This window comes from Cyclopterus lumpus, chromosome 10, assembly GCF_009769545.1.
Source record: "Cyclopterus lumpus isolate fCycLum1 chromosome 10, fCycLum1.pri, whole genome shotgun sequence".
NCBI classification, from domain to species: Eukaryota; Metazoa; Chordata; class Actinopteri; order Perciformes; family Cyclopteridae; genus Cyclopterus; species Cyclopterus lumpus.
This window is the reverse complement of record NC_046975.1, coordinates 5,937,442-5,958,520: the sequence shown is the minus strand read 5'-3', so window position 1 is coordinate 5,958,520 and position 21,079 is coordinate 5,937,442. Positions and strand designations below refer to the sequence as shown.

Sequence of the window (21,079 nt, the reverse complement as noted above, 5' to 3'; positions counted from 1 at the left end):
TACACTGCCATTGTCTCCCCACTCACTACTATTAAAATCGGGCCGCGGTCAGCAGGGGTCTCTAGTGCATTGTCGACCCCCAGCTACCGCCCTGCAGCCAGAGACACAGCTGGGGCAAACTGTAGACTGGATGTCAATGAGGGAAACACTTTGCCCACTTTGATTGATTTGGACGGTGTCTCCGAGTTATTCCGTACCTTTTTATTGGCCATCAGCCTCCCTTTTTACACACGTACAGTGGAAAAAAATAGACCTGAATCCTAAGTGAACGCTGCAATGAGGTAGCGAGCTGTAGCTGTCTGGATGAGCAGCGAGCGTGAGATGGACTGAGGGTTGTAACATCTTCCAGCTCCGTTTTGAATCAATCTCTTGGCTCTCATGAGCATTGATTCCAATGTGATGAACCCACTGCAGCTACTCGCTGAGCACCAAGCGGCAAACGGACAAAGTTAGCGCTGTTGGCTGGTGAACATAGTGGAACATTTATCTGCTAATGAGCAACATATATCTGGGCTTGGTGGAGATCAATAATGCAGGTTTACTTAAATTAAATTCAAATAAAAAATAAAGGGCTTTATCAAATCATTCAGACCGACTCATTACTGGACCTACACCCAAATGATTACTTTTATTTTACTGTAATATCTTGCTAACTAATTTACTGAACCTCTGAAGCAAGACTAAGTACTGTATGTTCTATATATCTATCTATTGAGGAAAGGTATGAGCTGCATATTGTTGGACCGTGAGAACTTAATGGCTGAACTGTTTATGACAAGGCCACATGAGATAACAAAAAAATTATTCTCAGCCATACAGGGACAAATTGGATTCACTTGTGCTCCATTCAGAGTAGACGTTCCTGGTACACTGTGTTGTTCTACTTTCACATAATGGACTTGCATTGCCAAAAAACAATCAATATACATGCGCTTAGTGATGACAACATGGATTTTTCTCAATTGACGGATGCTCGTGACAGGACGTTTATAATGGAGGTTGAAGTTTGTGCCACCAGCCTGAAAATAATCGAAGGCTGACAAAAAAAAGAAGAAGTGCGATCCAAAGTTTCTCCCATGTGATCTCCCTTAGCCACGCCTCCCTGTATGCTCAGCTGGAAACAATGGTTGAGCTTGTCCGAGTTACCTTCACACAGTGGCTCTGCCCGTCAAATGCCTTGCGTTAATCATTCCCTCCTCGGCACGGGGCCTAGCGGTCGAGCTACAGCCTGTCGCAGTTCATCACTGTAAGTAGGGAGCTGATCTACCTACAACCACTACAGCTCCGATTGCAGCCAGGTGACATAAGAGTTGATCCAGAGACTCCCTGCTGCTAAAACCTCTCTCTCACACACGAAAACAAAATGAATAAATCGTCACCCGAGACGAGGCACGCATTCACACACTTTGCGTTTTAGTGAGATATCGAGGCAAAGTTTAAAGATTGACTTCTTCCAACAATGCTACGTCATCCAATAGCACCTCTGAGCTGCATCTCAAATGCAAGGGTAGCATCTTAGTGCTGAGGCGGCCGCATGGAAAATGACCTGGAGACAAAGTGACAAAAACATCCACGTCCCCATTAATCATCCGAGGAGTGGTGATAGTGGGGCGAATTGCTCAATACCGACGTGCCCAGACCGAGTGTTGTCTGTGTGATTCATTCCAAACATGTTGAAATTGATATAAGCTGTCCAAGTCACCAGAGCGAGTGAGTGTGTGTGTGTGTGTGTGTGTGTGTGTGTTTGTCAGAGTAAACAAAGACAGACTCGGTCTGTATCAGTTCCAGAGCTCTGCAGCTCCATTTCAACAGCACAATACACAAACACGCGGCCTCGAAGATCACTGTTGGCACCATGGGACTGCAAAATTCCTTCACACACACACACACACACACACACACACACACACACACACACACACACACACACACACACACACACACACTCTATAGGAGCTTCTACCATATGCCACTGCCAATAAATCATCAGGGAGGAGTGTTGACAGAGGATTTCCTCCATTTTAATGTGCGGGTTAATCAAGTGTTTCCACCAATACATTCAGCGATTAGCTCCAGGAATCAGTATCCTGTGATTCCCCATCCCGAAGCCCTGCGCCGCTCTGCTGCAGCGGGGATGTCCTGACACATCATGGACCTACACGAAGCTCACGGGACACGGAAATAAATAAAAGGAACTCGGTCAAACCAATTAGACGTGGGCAAGTCGCCGCAGAGGACAGCCAGCCAAAACATTAAAGTTGCGGCCTGCAAAACCAAAACAATGAGCTGAAAGACGCTAAAAAGCGGCGTACAACTACGCAACCCCTTTCCCATCGCAAACCATTTGACCCGTTGCTTCAGTTGTCCAGGTAGTCACTGCACGCCCAATCCAGGAATGATACTTTTCCCCTCTTAGCCTTTCTGAGAGGGAATCTAAATACACCTCTGTGGGGGGAGATTTATGACCTCTCAGCATAAAACTGGTCTCACATTCGTTTTCACCGGACGAAAATCAACAAGGGGAAGATTTTCAAAACACAACCGTCCAAAGTCTCCGTGTGCGTGTGTGCTGGATGAATTTCTTAATGCTGACATGTCCGAACGGCTCCAAGAGTGTGGCGCAACCCTTTGTGAAATGTGTAAATATGTCTGAGTGTGCGTGTGTGTGTATATATATATATATATATATTATGTGTGTATATGCATGTATCAATCACGCAGCTTTCTCTTTAAAGAGCCAAGAGGAATGTCGGCCAGTTTCCCTTCGAAGAAAAAAAGTGGATGTTGGTATTTCCTGAAACGTGAGAGAGAGAGAGAGAAGCTGAAGGGCTGTCCTTTCAGTAATCATAATATTGTAACTTATCCGTGTGAAGTGGATTTATATATTGAGCGTTTGACTTTGAGAACCGACAAACAGCGGTGGGAGGGACGTAGGTAAAGCACAGGTAGAAATAATGAAATGAATGATGGCTGAGTTCCATTCAGCTGCTTTAGTTTGAAGCCTAGACAGGACCACACACGCAAAGACTTAGAGCCTAAAAGGTTAGCCACCCTACCCCCAGGCTAACTCTGAGCCATGTTTCAATGATGAACGGTCAACGGTGACATCGGGGTTTGCCTGATGGCAACCTCTGGTTCTGTAAAGGGAAGCCTTAAACGTGCACTCTTTGTACTGGCCACCAGGGGGCGACTCCTCCGGTAGTAAAAAGAGTCCGATTGTATGGAAGTCAATGAGAAAGTGACCCTACTTCTCTCTTTTACTTCAGTAAACATTGTGAACATGAGTTTATGGTCTCAATCTTTTGTCCAACAACTTTAACCCCCCTCAGTGTGTTTTCACTTCCTAAAAGGTAGTTGTCACAATTCTGTTGGCTTATAAATGTCTTATTCAGCGAGCGGTTGTGCTCCAACCCTCTCGTGTCACCTCCGTTGGCAAGGATGTCGTCAACCACAAACCAATGGAGGGGGGGCCCTAATTAACTAAAATTCATTAAGACACCAGATACCAGCTCAGATTAGAGCCGTAAGGATAAAAAGCATGATGTCTTCAAGCCATGTGTTTACAAATTAGTTCCGCTAAATTTTGGTGGATTCTTTTTTCTTTTGCTCACCAATACTAAAACAAGCTCCACCAACTGAATCCCCCCCCCCCCCCCCCCCCCACACACACACACATCCCTTCACACCCGCTGTTAGATTGCTGGACTTGCGGTTGACCGAGAGGCCCTGTTTTTCTTCCCTCCTCGTTCTGCTTTATTCTTTCCATCCCCTTCCTGCATCTCCATCACTTCTTTTCCCTCGGCCGGCCCGAGCTCCTCTCACCCACCCCATGCAGTGCAACGCCTTCTCCCTCTCCTCTGTTTTGTGGTTTCTCTCAGTCTCCTATTCTCTCCATTACAAAGTGCACATGCTGATCCAGATCTCTCGCTGCTCAGAGGAGGAGAAGGAGGAGGAGAAGGGAGAAGGAGGAAGGGGAGGAGGAGGGGAGTCGCTCTGTAGCCCTCTGAATTCCACCTCACATCTGGAAACCATCTTCTTTCTCTCTCTGTTTGCCAATCTCTCGCCCCCTTTTCTCTGTCGCTCTATGTTGTAATGTAAATAGCCCTGTAATCATACTCCCGCGCCGAGCCAGCCACACTGGGTGGTGTGTGTGTGTGTGTGTGTGTGTGTGAGAGAGAGAGAGAGAGAGAGAGAGGATTTATTCTTTACAACAGTCGTCTTTAAATCTACTTCCTCACTCACACACCTATTCTCTGTGTGTGTGTGTGTGTGTGTGTGTGTGTGTGTGTGTGTGTGTGTGTTGAAGCAGCAACAGGAGGCCCACAAGCGGTTGATTCAAAGAGTTGAAGTGAAAGATGACGGTCTTTAACCTGAAAGTTCACGCTTTGACAGAGTGAATGACGCATCTCGTTGCTCCGACTGTGGTGGATGGTCAGTGACCACGTCGTCAGGTTTGGGCACGGTTAAAATGACGATACTTCGGCACACTATGTTAACCTTGCTGATTTAGTTTCTCCTCTCTACCAGTAGAGTTGCGTATGCAGAGGGTCTCCTCCAGCTAACCAATGAAATCCACTCTGGATGATGACTCAAGTGCAGGGCAATTTCGTCAAACAAAATATTACATAAAGTTGTATTTTGTCCAACCTGTGACAAGCCTTGACAAGCACAACAACCTTCATTCGTAAAAGATGGATGGAGTTCCCCTTTAATGTTGCAGGAAGTAATGCTGGCCTCACTGATCAACTCATCCCAGAAAGGAAGAAACAACCCACAACCACCTCCATGCAGCAGAGGCCCTCCCGCTCCACACTGGGCGGGACTCGACCACAGCTGTGTGCGTGTCGCAGTGTGTATCAGTGCGTTATCACGATGCCATTTCCTCACAGAGAGGAACAGTAAACAGGACATCCCCTAAAACCTCAGAGGGCTTGTTCAATGACCCAGTGACAAGATGACCTGATCAGCTGTCCAATCAGGACGGCTGTGACAGTTGACAGGCCATACCCACTCACACACACACACACACACACACACACACACACAGCAAGCTCTTCAATCAGATTACCAGCGCGGTGGTCTAATGGCATCGATTATCAGGGCTGTTTGAGGCTGTGCGTTCGCCTCTTTGTCACAAAGAAACACTCAGAGAGGCCGCAGTGCATCTTCATGAGGATCAGATCAGCAGATCCCGGATCAATAGAGCCTTTCATCCTCTCACGCTGACAAACAACACAACTCTATTCTGAGTCGGACGCCGTTCAGGATTACAGCGGTTCCCACCCAGTGAAATATAACTGTTTAATCTGGCCCGTCCTTGACCTGCTGCTGCCAAACACTGAGCTCACACACACACACGTCACACTGAGGGAGTGTGTGTTATCTCACAGTATTACAGAATGGCTGACAGTAAAGACATAAAATTGAAGTTTATAATAATAATAATAAAATCAAACTAATGGGGACAGTTTGCATTACATGTCGGTACACAACTGGACCTTTACGTAAACACATATAGGACATGCATGTGAAATAACACACTAAAGAGCAGATGTGGACGATCACCAAGGTCCTATTGTCAGATTAGCTCATTTGAGACAGTTCATAATGCACATTGCTGACTCAAATTCAAACAGGACCACAACCTCTACGTCACAGTACGTTTTAGGGTGAATAATGTAATGAAAGAAAAAGTAAGGATAATCTGTGAGTATAGACTTCGTTATTATTTAAAAGATGTATCTGATGACCAAACACCCACACGTTATTTGGGACGTCACAGAGATGTCCCAAATAAAACCCTTCAAAAAAGATGTTAAACTGTTAAACTACAAAACTCTTGAGAATAATTAGAGCCATAAGCAGCCCACCTACATCGCCCCAGTGTTCCCAGTAAAGCGCGATCCAAACAGAGAACACACTTCTCCTCCTTCTTCTCCTCCTCCTCCTCCTCCTCCTCCTCCTCCTCCTCCTCCTCAACAACTTCGGCTGATGCACAAAACAAAACCAAAAAACACGATATCGACCGCATGTATCGATCAGCGGCCGAACGTCATAATTCCCGTTCAGCCCAATAATAACTCTCTCTCTCTCTCTCTCTCTCACACACACACACACACACACAACCATCTCCGCCAAAAAGTTGCCCTCTCGCGGAGCTGAGGTGCGTTCAGAGATGTCGCGTGCACGCGGCGGGGTACTCACTGTGTCGGCTCTATCTCAGCCGGTCTCAGGGTGAACTCATCCCTCAGAGACTGGAACCAAGACATCCGCGCGGGCAGCGCTGACCGATGATTGGATTATCTCGGTCCCTGCTCTGCGTCCTCTGCTCCACGGTGGTGCGTTCACAGGCGGCTCGGAATAGCCCCAATCCTCCCGCGACTTTCTGATGTACAGAAGTATTACCAAAAAAAAAGAAGAGTGCAAATAAAAATAATATGAAGAAAAGTATGAATAGATTCAAAATAAATAAGTAAATAGCTCAGGTTTAAAACACTTTTCTGGGACAAAATCATGTGAATGTAGCGTGTGTGACACAAGTGCAATAGTGTGTTTCATCTGATGTTCATAATCTCATCTCAGCGGTGTGCAGGTTCAGTCGTGACACTGAACTAATACAACAATGGTGTTAGGCAGATTTTAACTGTTATATTTATTCCTCACGCATATAACGTGAGAGATTTTTTTTTAATTTAACCTGGAATTTACACAACTAAATTCATTCTAAATTAACCTTGAACAAGTTGTAGCTTCTTAGACTTTAACAGAGACCACTAAAGGGTCCCTGACATGCTGCCTGAATGGATATGACGAGTCTCTTGTTCTTTTTTCTGACAGGTTTGGGTCCTGTTAATTAGTTTACATTTTTACGAGCAACACGCGAATGCAACGTACGCACAAAGCGTACATCATCGGCCAACTGACGTCTGATGAGATCAAAAAAGTAATAAATGATGCCGGCTGCCAGAAAAGTCCTTGATAACACGCTATTTGTTCTTTTAGTGACGAAAGAGGAAACAAAGGGGAACCCCACTTCATTAGTTACCCAGACTGGAGTTGTTTGTGTTAAGTTTCACTGGAAAAGTTGGACTCTTTTGGGATTATTGCTGCCATCTGGTGTTGTGGCTGAGTTTGTCTACCGTGACATTATTTTTTGACATCAGATTTGGGTAGTTTGAAAGGTGCTCTATAAAAAAGTGCCACCAGGACATGAAAAACAAGCGTCGTCTTTTGTCTCAGGCAGTCGAACCCGTCTCAAATATTACGAAACAAGGGATGACACGAAGGCGGAGTAGAAAAGAAAAGACTCTTTAATTCAGTCAGCAACATTAAGTTAACATATCGAACACATTTAAAACAGAGACTGACAGAAAAGCCCTTTAGCCGCTGGGTTGACTCATGTCACGTCAGGAACAATATGAAGATCGTTGCAAAAAAACATGTACAAATTATGTATCAAATGTGTATCAAATGCAAGAAAAAAAAAAAGCTCCTCCATAAACCACACAGTGATGATGGGAATCTCCTAACGGGGTGGAATAAGTGCATGGCGGGGAAACATCACAGCCTCCCCGCCTCCTTGAACTTGCCGAGCAGTCCGTCGTCCGCCCTCAGGGGGAAGTACAGGGTCCGGGTTTTGTAGTACTGGGGGTCGGACTGGAGGTTTTGGATGACGTCCGCGAGGAGGTGCGCCCGCTCCACGCCGCAGCCTGGCGCCTCGTAGCCCAGCTTGGTGAAGTGGACGTGGAGGTGGTAGTAGGACGGCTGGTAGTGCAGGTAGACTCTCAGCTTACTGGCCGCAAGGCTGTAGCGCTGCAGGACGGCCTCCTAAACCACAAGGAAAGGGCCGTCGTCAGACTTTCTGCATGTTTGACATTATGAATATGTCCACTGCTGTCTCCAATCATGAAGAGCTATGTCCTGTCCTAGCACTCTAAAATAGTAAGTACAATTGGTTGAAGACAACGGCTTAAATATGTGGTCACATTAATGGCGGCGGATGGAAGAAAAGGACGTTTTCAGCCATTTCTTTCCTCCCTCACCTTTCCTTTCTGGAAGATGTTCTGCAGCAGCGGTAGATGCTCCGACGTCAGGTCTCTGAGACTCCGGATGTCTCTCTGATGTACGATGGCAATCAGGTACAAATCGTCAACCTGACAGAAGACAGACGTTGTTAAACTGCGTAGTCTGTTAGCCGAAGGATCTTTAACTCAGCATGGAAACATGCACCTGCTCAGCATCAGCATCACACACAGGGAACACAACACCATTTCTCACATCAGGAGAAAAGGCTGCAGTCCTGAGAGTGTAAATGTCTGAAATCACTGACTTGTATTCCACATCATGTCTTTTTCTGGTTGTCGACTGTGGTCCAGCATTAGTGTCAGCTCACCTGTTTCTGGTCCCATTTAAAATCTGGTAGGAGGAGAAAGCCAACCTCTGGGTCCGGATCTTCATAGACTATCCTCTCAGCCTCCGCCTTCTTCTCCAGGATGTTGTGGACCCACTGGAGGGGGTCAATCGTCATGTTAATGATGTACACTCACGGAGATGCATTATGATTCCCTAGCACTTTAGTAGCACTTACGGATAGTACTGTGTAGTTTAACTTTATTGAAGAAATTGTACTTGCTTGATTCTTGTTGTTCTGAGTTTGGACTCACGGTTTTATGCACTTATTGTAAGTCGCTTTGGATAAAAGCGTCAGCTAAATGACATGTAATGTAATGTAATGATGCCAATACAAGCACGTGATTTCTGGATACCGACCTGCACGCTGAAACTCTGTTTCTGAATGTAGGGCAACGTGATGGACTTGTAGTCCTCCCCCGTCTCCTCCACCAGTGAACTCTCCTGTCGCTGGTATTTCTTGATATGCTTCTCCGTGGCCGGACACACGACCGTGGTCTTGATCTCTAAAAACAGAAACGCACAGGCTGTCAAACTTTGGCCGAGCCGATACCTTCAGTTCATCATATCGTCTTCTTCATTTTGACCGCACCATTGAGTTGAGGGGGAGCCAGTAACCGATACGTGCTGTAGATGTCGTTCCTCATCTCCAGCTTCAGCCTGGACCCAGTGAACAGCTCAGCCAGGTCGTCCTCTCTGATGGGAGTCTTCTCCAGGATGACCACAGCCTCCTGATCGCCGAGCTGGTGATGACAACCATTTCAATGTTTGACTGTCTGAACTAATATTGAGGCTTGTTATGCCCTCATGATGGAATTAATGCAAAACAGCCATTCGTGTGTTGTTGCACTCGTCTCTATGAAATCCATCCTTACAATAAGGCAATATCACGCGGACCATTATTTTGAAATATCGAACCGGAAGTGAATGGTTCCATCTCTGCTTCACGAAACTACTCAGCCCTTTGAATGCACCTAATACAATAAAAACGTTTCCCTCTTAAGTTACAAACTATTTCTCTCGGCAGCACGACCACAGCTAGAGTTAGTGAGCTAAACTGCTTCTTCCGGCTAACAACAACCTCCGGTTACCTTCCCGTGCACGAAGATGGTCTTCTCCCGGGCTGAATCACTCAGGACAGTCGACGTTTTAAACTCGGACAGAATATGTTCAGATTCAGGATCCTTTCCAACTCCTCCGTCGCCATTCTCATTGTCAGCTTTCGCCCTCTTGACTCTCTGAGATAATTCATCGGTTCCGACACTATCCGTCTCCCGTTTGGCCGCGGTGTCCGCCATGTTTTGTGTTGCTGCCTTTGTGGCCAAAGATCGTCTATGTGTAGGATGATGACCTACTCATCATCAAACAACCCCAAATCCACTCAGCGAACCTAGACCGAGCCTCGTGCATGCGCGCTCCCCGTAGCTCGTGGCAAAGTGTTTGAAGATCAGGAAGTATTTTCCCTATTGGAGAATATTTTATGGTAAATGTATTCCAATGACAACGTTATGTTCTTCACTATAAAGTCATAGACGCCTCTGGTAATCTCCTAAATCTGTCACTACCTTTATATACTTTAATTAATGTGTTACACCCCTGTGTTTATGTATGTGTTACTTCTTGCATTAATGATGTGATGTGTGTGCATCTAACTGTCAAGGCCTGTTACACGGACCCATTAACTGCTTGATGTTTGAGTACCAAGAAGACACACATGTGTATGTGGAATAGAATAGGCCAATACATTAAAATATGAAACTGTTAACTTATATTGTTGTTACTGTATCAAACCTCCCCTCTACCAGCTCATTAGATCTAGTTAGATAATATATTAATATTACAAAAAGCACTGCAGTACATGTCAACATCGGCAATGTTATAATGCACTCTGTTTTTGAGGCGTTTTTTCCATCCAATATGAATAATAGAAACACTGCTTAGTCTAACCCAGTACAGTTCAACAGCAGCAGAAACTAAAGCTGACATTAAACAAACTCCCAAAGCGTGACATGTATAATTTATACAACATTCAATGTCATTCGTTTTTCTTTTGGTATATAAAGTAAATGTTGAAGTCTGCATAAGGACAGGTTACAAAGAAGAATAGTGGGCAGACACAATGTTAAGACCCACTTACAAAGCAAGATATATAGTAAGGCGCGTCTCGAATAATACTTTGTGCCGCTCTTCTTTATTAATTAATACCCGATAACGACCACCTTCCACAACCGTTTTCCCGTCATTGGCTTTTTATATACGCATGTGTGGGTGCGCGTGTGAAAAAAGACTGGCCGACGTGGTGACGTCATCAAGTCAGCTGCTGTTGTAACTGCACTTCCTCCCGTCCTTAACTCCCAAGTACAAACTCCAAAGTACACACTTGGCGTACTTGGTATTGAGAAACTGCCCCAAAAAAACTACACACGCACACACACACAAGCTGGCGTTAAAGATGATTGACACATCATTTAACTAATATGATTAGCGTTGTGGGGCGGGGCTACTGATGAGTGGACAAATGAAAACCTTTCACTGGGGGCGGTGCGATAATCAGGAAGTTATTTAAAGACGACGACACGCGCGTTTGTTTGGCTCCCGTGAGAGGAGGGAAGAAGCTGCAGAGGAGACTTTACAAAAGTGAACTGTGTCTGGAGTTTATGGTGTCGTTAGTCTTCTTTTCCAAATCAAAATGTACACACTCCGCCTCCTGGTTCTTCACGCACTGGCTCTGGCTGTGGTCGCGAGGAGAGGTAACGTTGTCTGTCAGTAACTCTCCGTAACTAGCTCACATTATCGGGTAATGAGTGCTTATTATGTTGACTTAGTGGCTGCAGCCACCGCGAGCTGACATTGACTCCCTGAATGGGGCTTTTGTTTGTCAGGTTTACTTGAAGCGTCGCGCTTATTGAGTTTGAAACGTGCACGTGTGTGTTGTGCTTTGATCTGCCGTTTGTGTATCAGGAGCACTTCACTGTCATCAGCTTGTTGCTGTGTTCAACAGCACCTCGTTGAGTTTGGGGGCCTGTTCCTTTGCAGCAATGTGGGAACTTTGCTGAATAGGTCAATTTAAAAGTTGAAGGGAGAAAAAAAAAAACAACAACCCCCGAATGAACTGTTTGTGTGTGCTTGTTTCAGAGAGGAGAAATGTCCTTTTCATTATGGCAGATGACTTGAGGACATCATTGGGATGCTACAGGCACTCCGTGGCAAAATCCCCAAACATCGACCAGCTGGCGTCCAAAAGCCAAGTTTTTCTCCATGCATATGCACAGGTCAGCGGGTGTTATATGTGGTTTGTTATGTGATTTATTAGAATGATGTTTTTATGATGAGGGGAAACTTCAAAGGTGTCGTTTCCGCTCTTCTCAGCAAGCCGTGTGTGCTCCCAGCCGTACGTCCATGTTGACCAGTCGCAGGCCGGACACGACCAGGCTCTACGACTTCAACTCCTACTGGAGAACCCATTCTGGAAACTACACAACCCTGCCGCAGTACTTTAAATCTCGAGGGTACTTCACCACGTCTGTGGGCAAGATATTTCATCCAGGTCAGATTAATTCCAGTGTATTCTTACACTGCGGTAGGAAGCACTTAGAAAAAAGTATAACTTATTTGGCCTCCAATTATATAGATGTAGCGTTGTATTTTGTCTCTTTAGGTATTCCCTCCAACCACTCCGATGACTTCCCCTACAGCTGGTCCACCCCGGCCTTCCACCCAGCTTCATTTAGATATGAGAAAGAAAAGGTGTGTAAAGTAAAAGTATCTCTCACACACACGGGAGAATCACATTTGTAAGTTTGTAATGGTCACACTTTGGTCTAGCACCCCTGTGAAGGCATCAGGCATTATTTTCCTATGGAGAACATAAAGATGCTAAACCTCGCTCAAGTGCTTTGTGCACGTTGCACCTCGCGCCTGAAATCAAGTTCCAAACGATCTCAATGTTACTCAGGCCTTTAAGACGCAGAGGAGTTCATTTTTAAATGTCTTGCTTCATAAAATACTTTGAAGTCATGTCTTAATTCTCCCTAAATTCTAAATTAAAAAAAATTAAATGACAATGTTTTTGAACGCATTGCTTTCACTCCAATAGCATGGTAGTAGTTTGAGGGGTTGAATCTTCAGTCCCAGGCGGCACTCTTTGCATGCGAGTTTAAAGATTCCGATCAAATGTTTTTACTGTTCATATATACATCCGTTTGTAATTATTATATATTTTTTTTAACCTGGATGACATTTCTTGATCAGTTTGCAATAATTCAGTCACCAAATCATCCTGCAGCTTCAGTTGGGGGACCGGCCACCAGACTCTGAAGAAAGAAACTCTACGACACTTAACAATAACCCTTTTCCCCCCCAGGTGTGTAAAGGAGAGGATGGTAAACTCCACGCCAACCTGCTGTGTGCGGTGAACGTGGCGGAGCAGCCCGGGGGAACCCTCCCTGACCTGGAGAGCACAGACGAGGCAGTGAGGTTACTGAAGAGTCGGGTCAACGACGACGTTCCTTTCTTCTTGGCGGTGGGCTTTCACAAACCACACATTCCCTTCAGGATACCTCAGGTACAGGACTTTTCTTTTTTTACTGTGCAATGATATACTGTATCCATAGAGATAAAAAAAAATAGATACGCAATAATATATATAGATAGAGAGATATATATATATATATATATAGATTATTGTGTATCTATTTTTTTTTTCATAAATGAGAACATATTTAAAAGAAACGTGTACAGAGGAAAAATGGTAAAAAAAAATATTAACCAAATAAAATGCAAAAAACAAACAGCATGCGTGTTAATTTGCACAAACGGAATGCATCGGATCAAATCCCATCCACAGGTACTTGACGTCCACACCTCTAAGACCCTCTACACGGCTTGAAGTGACAATGGTTAGAAACCAGTTAAATCAACAGTTGTTCAGAGTTGAGGCGAGCCGGCTTTAAGAGGCTCCGCAGGGTTTGACGTTCACAACTAGTTTCATAGTGAGGACTTGATCTGCCAACATTACTACAAATATCAGAACGAAGGACATATGACGTGAATGATTAGAACCAGCTGTGGACATGCTGGATCTCCGTTTGAGCCGCTTGTATGCGAGCCACACTTTTGAACCAACGCAGTCAGTATCTTTTTTTTTAAATGTATTAATCTTTTTTTCTCCATTTGGTTTCCACGGCTTGTTACAGTGCAACTCAGAAGAGCAACGTGTGGGTAATGGTTCCCCCGGCAGCCGTCCAGCACATGATCGCCTATCGGCACGCTCGCTCGTGCATTAACGGCCCTCCTCGGTACGATTTTGAAAAGATGAGCCATTTGATGGCTCGCTACTCTTTGGTCCTCCTAAAACAAACGTTTAACCGTGTCATGGCTCTGACCCGATAAACCTCCCGTTTAGTCAACGAGCTGTTGACTAGCAGCGGGCGTCGTGCCCATCTAGCGGGAGCTGCACCGCTTCACGATGCTGTGGAGATTCATCGTGAACCTTGAATTTGAGTTATAGCGTTGCAGAAATGACAAACATCTGGTATTACTATTATATCGCATATAACCTACTCCAACATCTTCACAAGGGTTTTCTTGAATAATACTTTTTTCTAATAAACATGTATTTAGCTACAACATTATGGTGAATAATGTGACCGGCTGGTGCACAACTGCTGTAATTGACAGTTTCTAAATGACCTGAACCATACATTTGGCATCCCTGTACTAAAACTGTATTATTGGCTGACGTGTACGGATGCGCCTCCATTATCCTGATATCTACTAGCTCAATGTCAAACCCCACGAACTGAAGGTCAAATATCCTTTAGGTGGAATTCCTGTAATGCCCATTCATGCATTGTACAATCCAATCAGCCGGCGCTTGTGTGGAGTGGAAACGGGACGGCCTTCAGAAGATGAGGGTGAATGAATGTAGAGGAGACGAGTGCCGTACAGGACAGTGTTGAGCCGCGGCCATGCTGGGAACAAATATCGTCTTCCAACAGAATTCAATACCCTCGGAGTCCGTAGAGGACCGTGGCATTGGATCTCATGCAAAATCATTCAACTTTTTCTTTCTCTTTTCAAACTTTAAACTGCTTCAAGGTAACGAAATGCACAATCGTTAGTAATAAAAATAGTTCACTCGCACAAGCTCTTTAGGAAGGTTTCTGTTCGCACTCGTGCATCTTGCAGGAGGCCCAATGTTGCTTTAGGGTGCTGGTTTTGTTTGTTAAAAGGCAGAGAATAGAGGGCTGCATGTGAAGAGACTTTAATGAGGCCTGATCTAGATCTACGGGAGGCTCCATTCGGCATGAAGGGAGTATGATGAAGTGGAAGGTGGATGGATGGGAGCGGAGACGAAGAAGTTTCCTTCCAGGTGGCAAGTTGAGGGATGGAAAGAGGGAAAAGGTCACGCCAGCTCCGTCTGTCGGCGCGTGATGGATGCTGCATGGGATTAACCCCGTGTGGTCTGGACACCTCAGCCACATTAGAAACTGATCTTTCATCATATTAATATTCTCCCAAACTGCTATAGATTTATGTTTTGGAAATTATAAATAATGAATTGTTACTTAAGTCATTGTCCCCTGAAATAACCAAAGGACCCAAAGCACTTTAAGACGTGTGCAACTGGCCTGTCTACTCCCTACTGTGTACTTCTACTTCATAGGAAAACATTGTCGTACCACATTTACAGTCGGCACATTGCAGATTCAGATTTTACTATATCTTATTAAAATACGATGAATTATTAATAGTTTAAACATCCAGCATTATAACTTGAAAGCAGACGTTCCGTACATTTCAGTACATTGTGCAGATGATGACTTCACTCTTCACTTAAAATAATTTGAACTGTGGTCGCGACGTACTCCGGCTTCAGAGGAAAACACGGTACTAATAACATTTTACCGACAGAAATGTTACTGGTTACATTGCAGATTCAGGTTGTACTCTTCATTTTATAACAGTTAAAATATGATGCATTCATTAAACTATCCAGCGTCGGTTCAGCAGTACTCATCCAGTGTGAAGTGATGAGTGGTTCTCTCCATGCGTGTTGTGTATGAAGGGGGCCTTGTTGCCTGGTTTTACTGAACAGAGTTTATGCGTTCCAGGAGTACCTGAGTCTATATCCCATTGAACAAATGACTCTGGCCCCGGACCCCGATGTCCCTTCACTGCTTCCACCTGTGGCCTACAACCCCTGGATGGATCTGAGGAAGAGGGACGATGTCCAAAAGCTCAACATTAGCTTCCCCTACGGGCCGATTCCCAAAGACTTCCAGGTACGAGCGCGCTGCTCACCCTGAAAAACATCTCCATGTACACGTATTGCTCTCCCTTGTTGCTGCTACTTCCTGTGTCGCACACCAACTGTGTTCCACATCGTGTCTTCCAGCTGCGCATCCGTCAGCACTACTACGCTGCCGTGTCTTACATGGATGCCCAAGTCGGGCGGCTGCTCGGTGCTCTGGATGAGCTGGGGCTGGCCAACGGCACCATGGTGGTGTTCACCTCAGATCATGGTTAGTGGACGCCGATGGATACTTAGGGAAATGATTAACTCTTGTCCTATGTCAGGCTTTCGGTGCGTTTCTAGTTAGGAAGTAGTGTTTAAAAAAAAAAAGTGTATGTATGTGTAAATGTATTTATTGCAGACATGCGTCTGTCGCCACCAGAGGGCAGTGTTGTAACAGCGTGTTGTTCCATTACCTTCTCCCACTAATCTAGCTGTATCCTAAAATCCCAGCTCTTTCTTGCACTACTTATTTTCCCTTTTTTCCCCTTTGACTCGGAAACTCAATTTCTTTTAATGTCTCCTTCAGTGGAGGACACCGGAGTGAATCCTTTCCATGACTGTTTTGATTCATACCCAGTAAAGCTCAATCCAATGCCATCATTTTCAAATACTAGTTGTCAAATACTGTTTTATTCCTCCCATCTGCCTCAGTCATTGTGAACTAACCTCTTTTAAATCTGTCTCCCCTCTTGTTGCAGGGTGGTCATTGGGAGAACACGGTGAATGGGCAAAGTATTCAAATTTTGATGTTTCAACGCGTGTCCCCCTCATCTTCTACGTTCCTGGGGTCACCGGCCGCGACTCGCTGCGAGGGTCTACCTTTCCCTTTATTAATGTCCTCGTCCAGTCGGAGCTCGTCTTTAAGAGTAAGGCCCCCCTTCAATGACTACTCGTGTTGATTAACGCAGCATGGACAATCCTCCCTCCTTTTTTTCTTTTGTATTATCATTTTTAAAAGCACCATGTCTATCAACTCACAAAAGGGAACTTGCGTCTGATTGAATAATTTTAGTCCTAATTCCTCATATAAAACATGGATGATTCTGTCAACTTAAATGAAGTCTTTTGATTTACACGGAGAGCTCCCGGAAGTATTTAGAGAGGGATTCACTTTGATATTTAGCCTCGGATAGTTGTGCATAAATGGTGCAACGATGATGCAATTGCAGGGAGTCTAGTGATATTTAGGAGATATCTTGGCTAATTCGCTGTAAGTGGGAATGTAAGACTTTCTCTAATTGGCTGACCCCCCCCCCCCCCCCACCCCCGTCTCTCTTTCAGATGAACGAGTTGTCAAAAACGTGGTGGAGCTGGTGGATGTTTTTCCGACCGTCTCCCACCTGGCTGGCCTCAAAGCACCGAGACCGTGTCCGGACTTCTCTTTTCAGGTAGCAATGGATGGAAATGAAAGCGTTTGAATCTAGTTTTCACTGACTAAAGCTTTGCACTGAAGAGCTTTGGTTATGTCTACAACTTGCTCTTTGTCTCAACCACAGTAGGAAAAAATGCATCAGATTCAACTTTGCCGTTGGCAACAGTGGAAAGGCAACGTTGGTCCTTACTCCACTTTGGTCTAGACTGGTGTAGCAACCTCCGACTTTTATGTCCGTTGAGTTGGAAAATATCAGGAATATCTGACCTACGACATATTCCACGTAATGAAACTTATTACACTGGCAGTTCAACTACAATCTAAATCTAATCCAGTATAAACAATAATAGGATACTTTCAGCTCCCTTTTAAAAAAAAAAAAAAGGGTCCTTGAAGGCATTTATTTGCTGTGCCTTGTTAACCGACCGCTCCAAAGATGTGCCATGCCATGGTGGTATTGCGTCGATGTGCATCAGGTGGGACTAAGTGTAGAAGTGAAGGAAATGGCCTTTGAATGGCTAAACATTGTGAGCACGCTGAGCATCTAGAGTGCTGCCGCGGAGCATCTATGGCAGCACGGCTGCAGTCTGGTATTTACTTTACCAAAGTGGGATTCAAAGTGTCCTTCAGCCTCTGTGACGTTCGCTGGACGTCTGTAACCCTTTTGGTCTTTTAGTTGAAACCAGGTTTTCATGCCGTGTCAAGCACGCACTTCACATTTCCCACAAATTGCAACGCAAGAACCAAACTGCAAACCTTCAGGTTTCATTTGGCCCTCGTGTCAACATTGCCAAACAAAGTTAATGGGAGTAAACGCTGCATAAACAACCCCCAACGTGCCCGACGTGCCCGTGACGTAATGGCCTCTGACATTTCTTTCCTTTTTTACCCTCTGGCTTTCAGGAGGAGTTGTGTACAGAAGGAAAAAACAGGGCCTCCACCTTCCAACACCGACACAAAGAGCAAAGGATTACAGAAGCCATGTCTTTCAGCCAGTACCCTCGACCTGCCGACACGCCACAGGTACCAGACCGAGTGTTTAGAAAAGCAAATGAAATGAAAAAAGCCTCCATGAGCCGTCTAAAGGTTAAATCTTTATTTTTCTATTGTTCAGAAAGCGGGCCTAATCTTTTAATTAACATGTCGCCCTGTTACTTTTAATGAAATGGATTTAGTGGACTCATATAAAATGTTCACATTAGTGAAGGTCATAGCAGCTGAAGCCGCTCTCTGCCCTCGCTGCGTTTGTACGCCGGCCCGCTGCCGGCCACGGGGGGGAGGTCTCGAGCGACCGGCGCCGGCTGCAGGTTGATCTCTGTACGCCAGACATCGGCTCACAGGACGAGTTGGCAGCTTCTACGGGAGACGCTTTTATAGTTCAGTGTTCATTATTGAAATCTTTTTTAAAAAATTTTTTGTAGGTGAACTCTGACCTCCCCGACCTTAAAGACATAACGGTCATGGGTTACTCTCTGCGCTGCTGGGACTATAGATACACTCTCTGGCTGGGGTTCAACCCTAAAACATTTCAGGTTGGTGTATAATATCTCTCTGTTTCAGGTTCTGTGTGTTATTGATCTGATTGATTGATTGATCGATCTGTCCATTGTGTGGCGCAGTACGTTTTTCCATGACAGCAGCAGATTATATTTGCCTGTCATCCATCTGCATCTCATTCTAGGTGAACGTGTCGGATGTCCACGGGGGGGAGTTGTACATGTTGACAGACGACCCCGGTGAGGACAGGAACGTCTACGACAACTTTGACCACCGGGCCATGATGGGAAAGATGGCGAGCCTGCCTCCGGTAAGTTTGCATTAGTTTATTTAGAAATACTTTCCTCTTCTTTCATCTGCTGACGTGTTTTCTGACTGGTTTCTGTCCAGACGGTGAGCGTGCAGATGAGAATGAGGCGGCAGCTCCTCTACCTCTCAACAGGGAGGAAAACGAGTAGAGGGCCGGCGTGATGACGGGAATAGAACCGCCACAGATGGACGGATGGAGACGAGCACAAAGGGAGGATGGACGGGTGGATGCCTTGAATATTTCTTCTAATATGATGCATACTTGATTTAGCATTACGTGGTGGCACTATTAATCCTTTAGGCTCATGTTCCTTGTGGAGAACTCATTGGCAGGCAGAGCTGTGTTCAACACGAGAGCAAAGTGAATACGAAAGCACCGTTTTTCTTTGACAAAGAGAAACATCCATAAGCGCACAGACAATTCTGACTGGTTTGTGTTCCTGCTGCTAAAACCCGCCGCCAGTGTTTTCATTGTCGTCCAACTCACTGCGCCCGAGCAGAAAGTTCCATACTTAGTTTTTATTACTAACATGTTGGGAGGGGGGGGGGGGGTGGTCTGCAGCCCGTCTTTATGCCAAGCTTATTCGCAGCTGCCTCATTCTTAGGGTAGAAAATAGAAAAATCAAATGGCATATTTCAATGATTCCTTTAGAAAACACTAATACTGAACAGCTGACCCACCCCCTTGAACAGATAAAAGGGACTTTGACAGATTGGCGCTCTAGTGTTAAACAATATGACATTTGTACTTGCACTCGATGTCACTTGCAGCCGGTTGCCTCCTCCCTCGGTAAACAGTCGGTTCGGATCAATTTGCGGACCCGCAATGAAGAAGTGAGTAAAAGCCCCCCATAATAATTGGATGCAAATGAAACAGACTGGCACGACGTCGTATCGCTGTTCCAATGCATGCGCTGTGGCAATTTGAGAAGAAAGCAATTTCAGCTCGAGTTTCAGGTCCAACAATGGATTGCAGGGATTCGGTCTGTCAACTTTTATTATAGGCTACACTGGCTTCATGTTAATGGGATGCAGATGATTCATGTAATCAGCATGGATCATATACCAGACGAAGTCTTATTGAATCAGCTTTTCTTTTTCTTTAAAATGTCTTCCCCCTTGACCTCGCTCATTAGTGACCGTTCCTGCAGCATCAGGGTTCTGCGTCTAGAATCCGTCCATCCAGACGAACGCCAACAGAGAGACGAGCTCATCCTCCGCTCTGGTTGCGTCAGAGCATCTCAGTCTGATCGCCAGCTTTCTGAGGGGGAAATTATTTAAATCTGTAGCTAGGCAAGGCCATGCTGTTAATATATTTATGTCTGATTCGATAACTTTGTTTAATAAAACAAACTGTTTTCGCAGTGACTGTTGTCTGTATTCCCGTTTGTCCTGCAGAAAGGAAGCCCACTTGGCATCCCCTCCCCACTGTGTTGGGCTGCATGTTGTGCGCTCCCCCAGGAGACGTGTGAAGCTGCAGAGCAGTGAGGAGCTCCTCGGGGACTTCCTGTCTGGCTCTGTTTTTTTTCTGCTTCCCCCTCTCTGTCGTTTCTTTTATTTTGTAATTTCTTTGCCCAGAATGCTTTGCTAACCCGAGCTGATCGTTCCCTAATTTGTGCATGACTCCACTGAGTCAATCCGTCCGGGCAACACGGTTAAAAGCTCTCTAATTGCATTTTGAAATATAGTATGCATCCTTTTTTTTATTTTTTTTATTCTTTTTCTTTCTTTTTTTACCGTTTTCAATTTCTGGGCAATCATGCAGAGCATATGTTGAAGTCTGCTTGAACTGAAGTCTGTATGCTACAAATGAAAAGCCTGAACTTCTCCCTCACACAACATTCATATTTATCTCGTGGGTGTTCTATATGATTTTTGTTTAGTGGATTGTGAGAAATATTGTTAAAACATGAAGATGATTTGAATGTCAAAACTCAATGGAAACAAGCTATCGACACTCGAGGTATCTCTTTCTAAAGGTAACCTGAGGGGTGTGTGTGTGTGAGACCAGGACACTGCAATACACACTGCTGCTTCCAGTTATACACGATTACACAGATATTCAGTTCAGAGCCAATTTAGCAACGTGGACGCTTTGAAATGTATAGTAAATAAATCTCCATAGCAAATGTTTCGTTATTACGAGGAAGAAAATGCATTCCACAAGTTTGTTGGACCACAAGGAGACAAGG

The 21,079-nt window shown here is 45.0% G+C and overlaps 3 protein-coding genes across 5 annotated transcripts in view; 1 reads left to right on the top strand and 2 right to left on the bottom strand.

Annotated features, from left to right (window-relative positions):
* zgc:66433 (uncharacterized protein LOC321250 homolog) overlaps nucleotides 1–6,354 on the bottom strand; it is a 36,382-nt gene extending 30,028 nt beyond the window's left edge. The window contains exon 1 of one of the 3 annotated variants that reach the window (XM_034543247.1): nucleotides 6,205–6,354. In XM_034543247.1, coding sequence (XP_034399138.1) covers nucleotides 6,205–6,269 — 65 coding nt within the window. In that variant the 5' untranslated portion in view covers nucleotides 6,270–6,354. Of the gene's footprint in view, nucleotides 1–5,870; nucleotides 5,915–6,204 lie in introns of those variants that run through there. The other 2 variants (XM_034543253.1, XM_034543250.1) reach the window with 2 other exon arrangements.
* Nucleotides 6,355–7,292: 938 nt separating this feature from the next.
* dcps (decapping enzyme, scavenger) lies at nucleotides 7,293–9,811 on the bottom strand. Its single transcript, XM_034543289.1, has 6 exons — nucleotides 9,501–9,811; nucleotides 9,002–9,152; nucleotides 8,770–8,915; nucleotides 8,393–8,506; nucleotides 8,043–8,153; nucleotides 7,293–7,827 (listed from the first exon to the last, which is right to left on the bottom strand). Exons 1-6 carry the CDS (start codon nucleotides 9,705–9,707, stop codon nucleotides 7,561–7,563), a joined length of 996 nt encoding a protein of 331 aa, XP_034399180.1. The 5' UTR covers nucleotides 9,708–9,811; the 3' UTR covers nucleotides 7,293–7,560.
* A 1,129-nt stretch (nucleotides 9,812–10,940) lies between these two features.
* On the top strand, nucleotides 10,941–20,255 carry ids (iduronate 2-sulfatase). The gene is made up of 13 exons (XM_034544105.1): nucleotides 10,941–11,159; nucleotides 11,545–11,681; nucleotides 11,779–11,956; nucleotides 12,068–12,156; nucleotides 12,773–12,973; nucleotides 15,525–15,695; nucleotides 15,809–15,935; nucleotides 16,408–16,575; nucleotides 16,991–17,097; nucleotides 17,985–18,104; nucleotides 18,503–18,613; nucleotides 18,763–18,888; nucleotides 18,969–20,255. The coding sequence occupies exons 1-13, from the start codon at nucleotides 11,099–11,101 to the stop codon at nucleotides 19,047–19,049; spliced, it is 1,677 nt and encodes a 558-aa protein (XP_034399996.1). The 5' UTR covers nucleotides 10,941–11,098; the 3' UTR covers nucleotides 19,050–20,255.
* The last annotated feature ends 824 nt before the right edge of the window (nucleotides 20,256–21,079 follow it).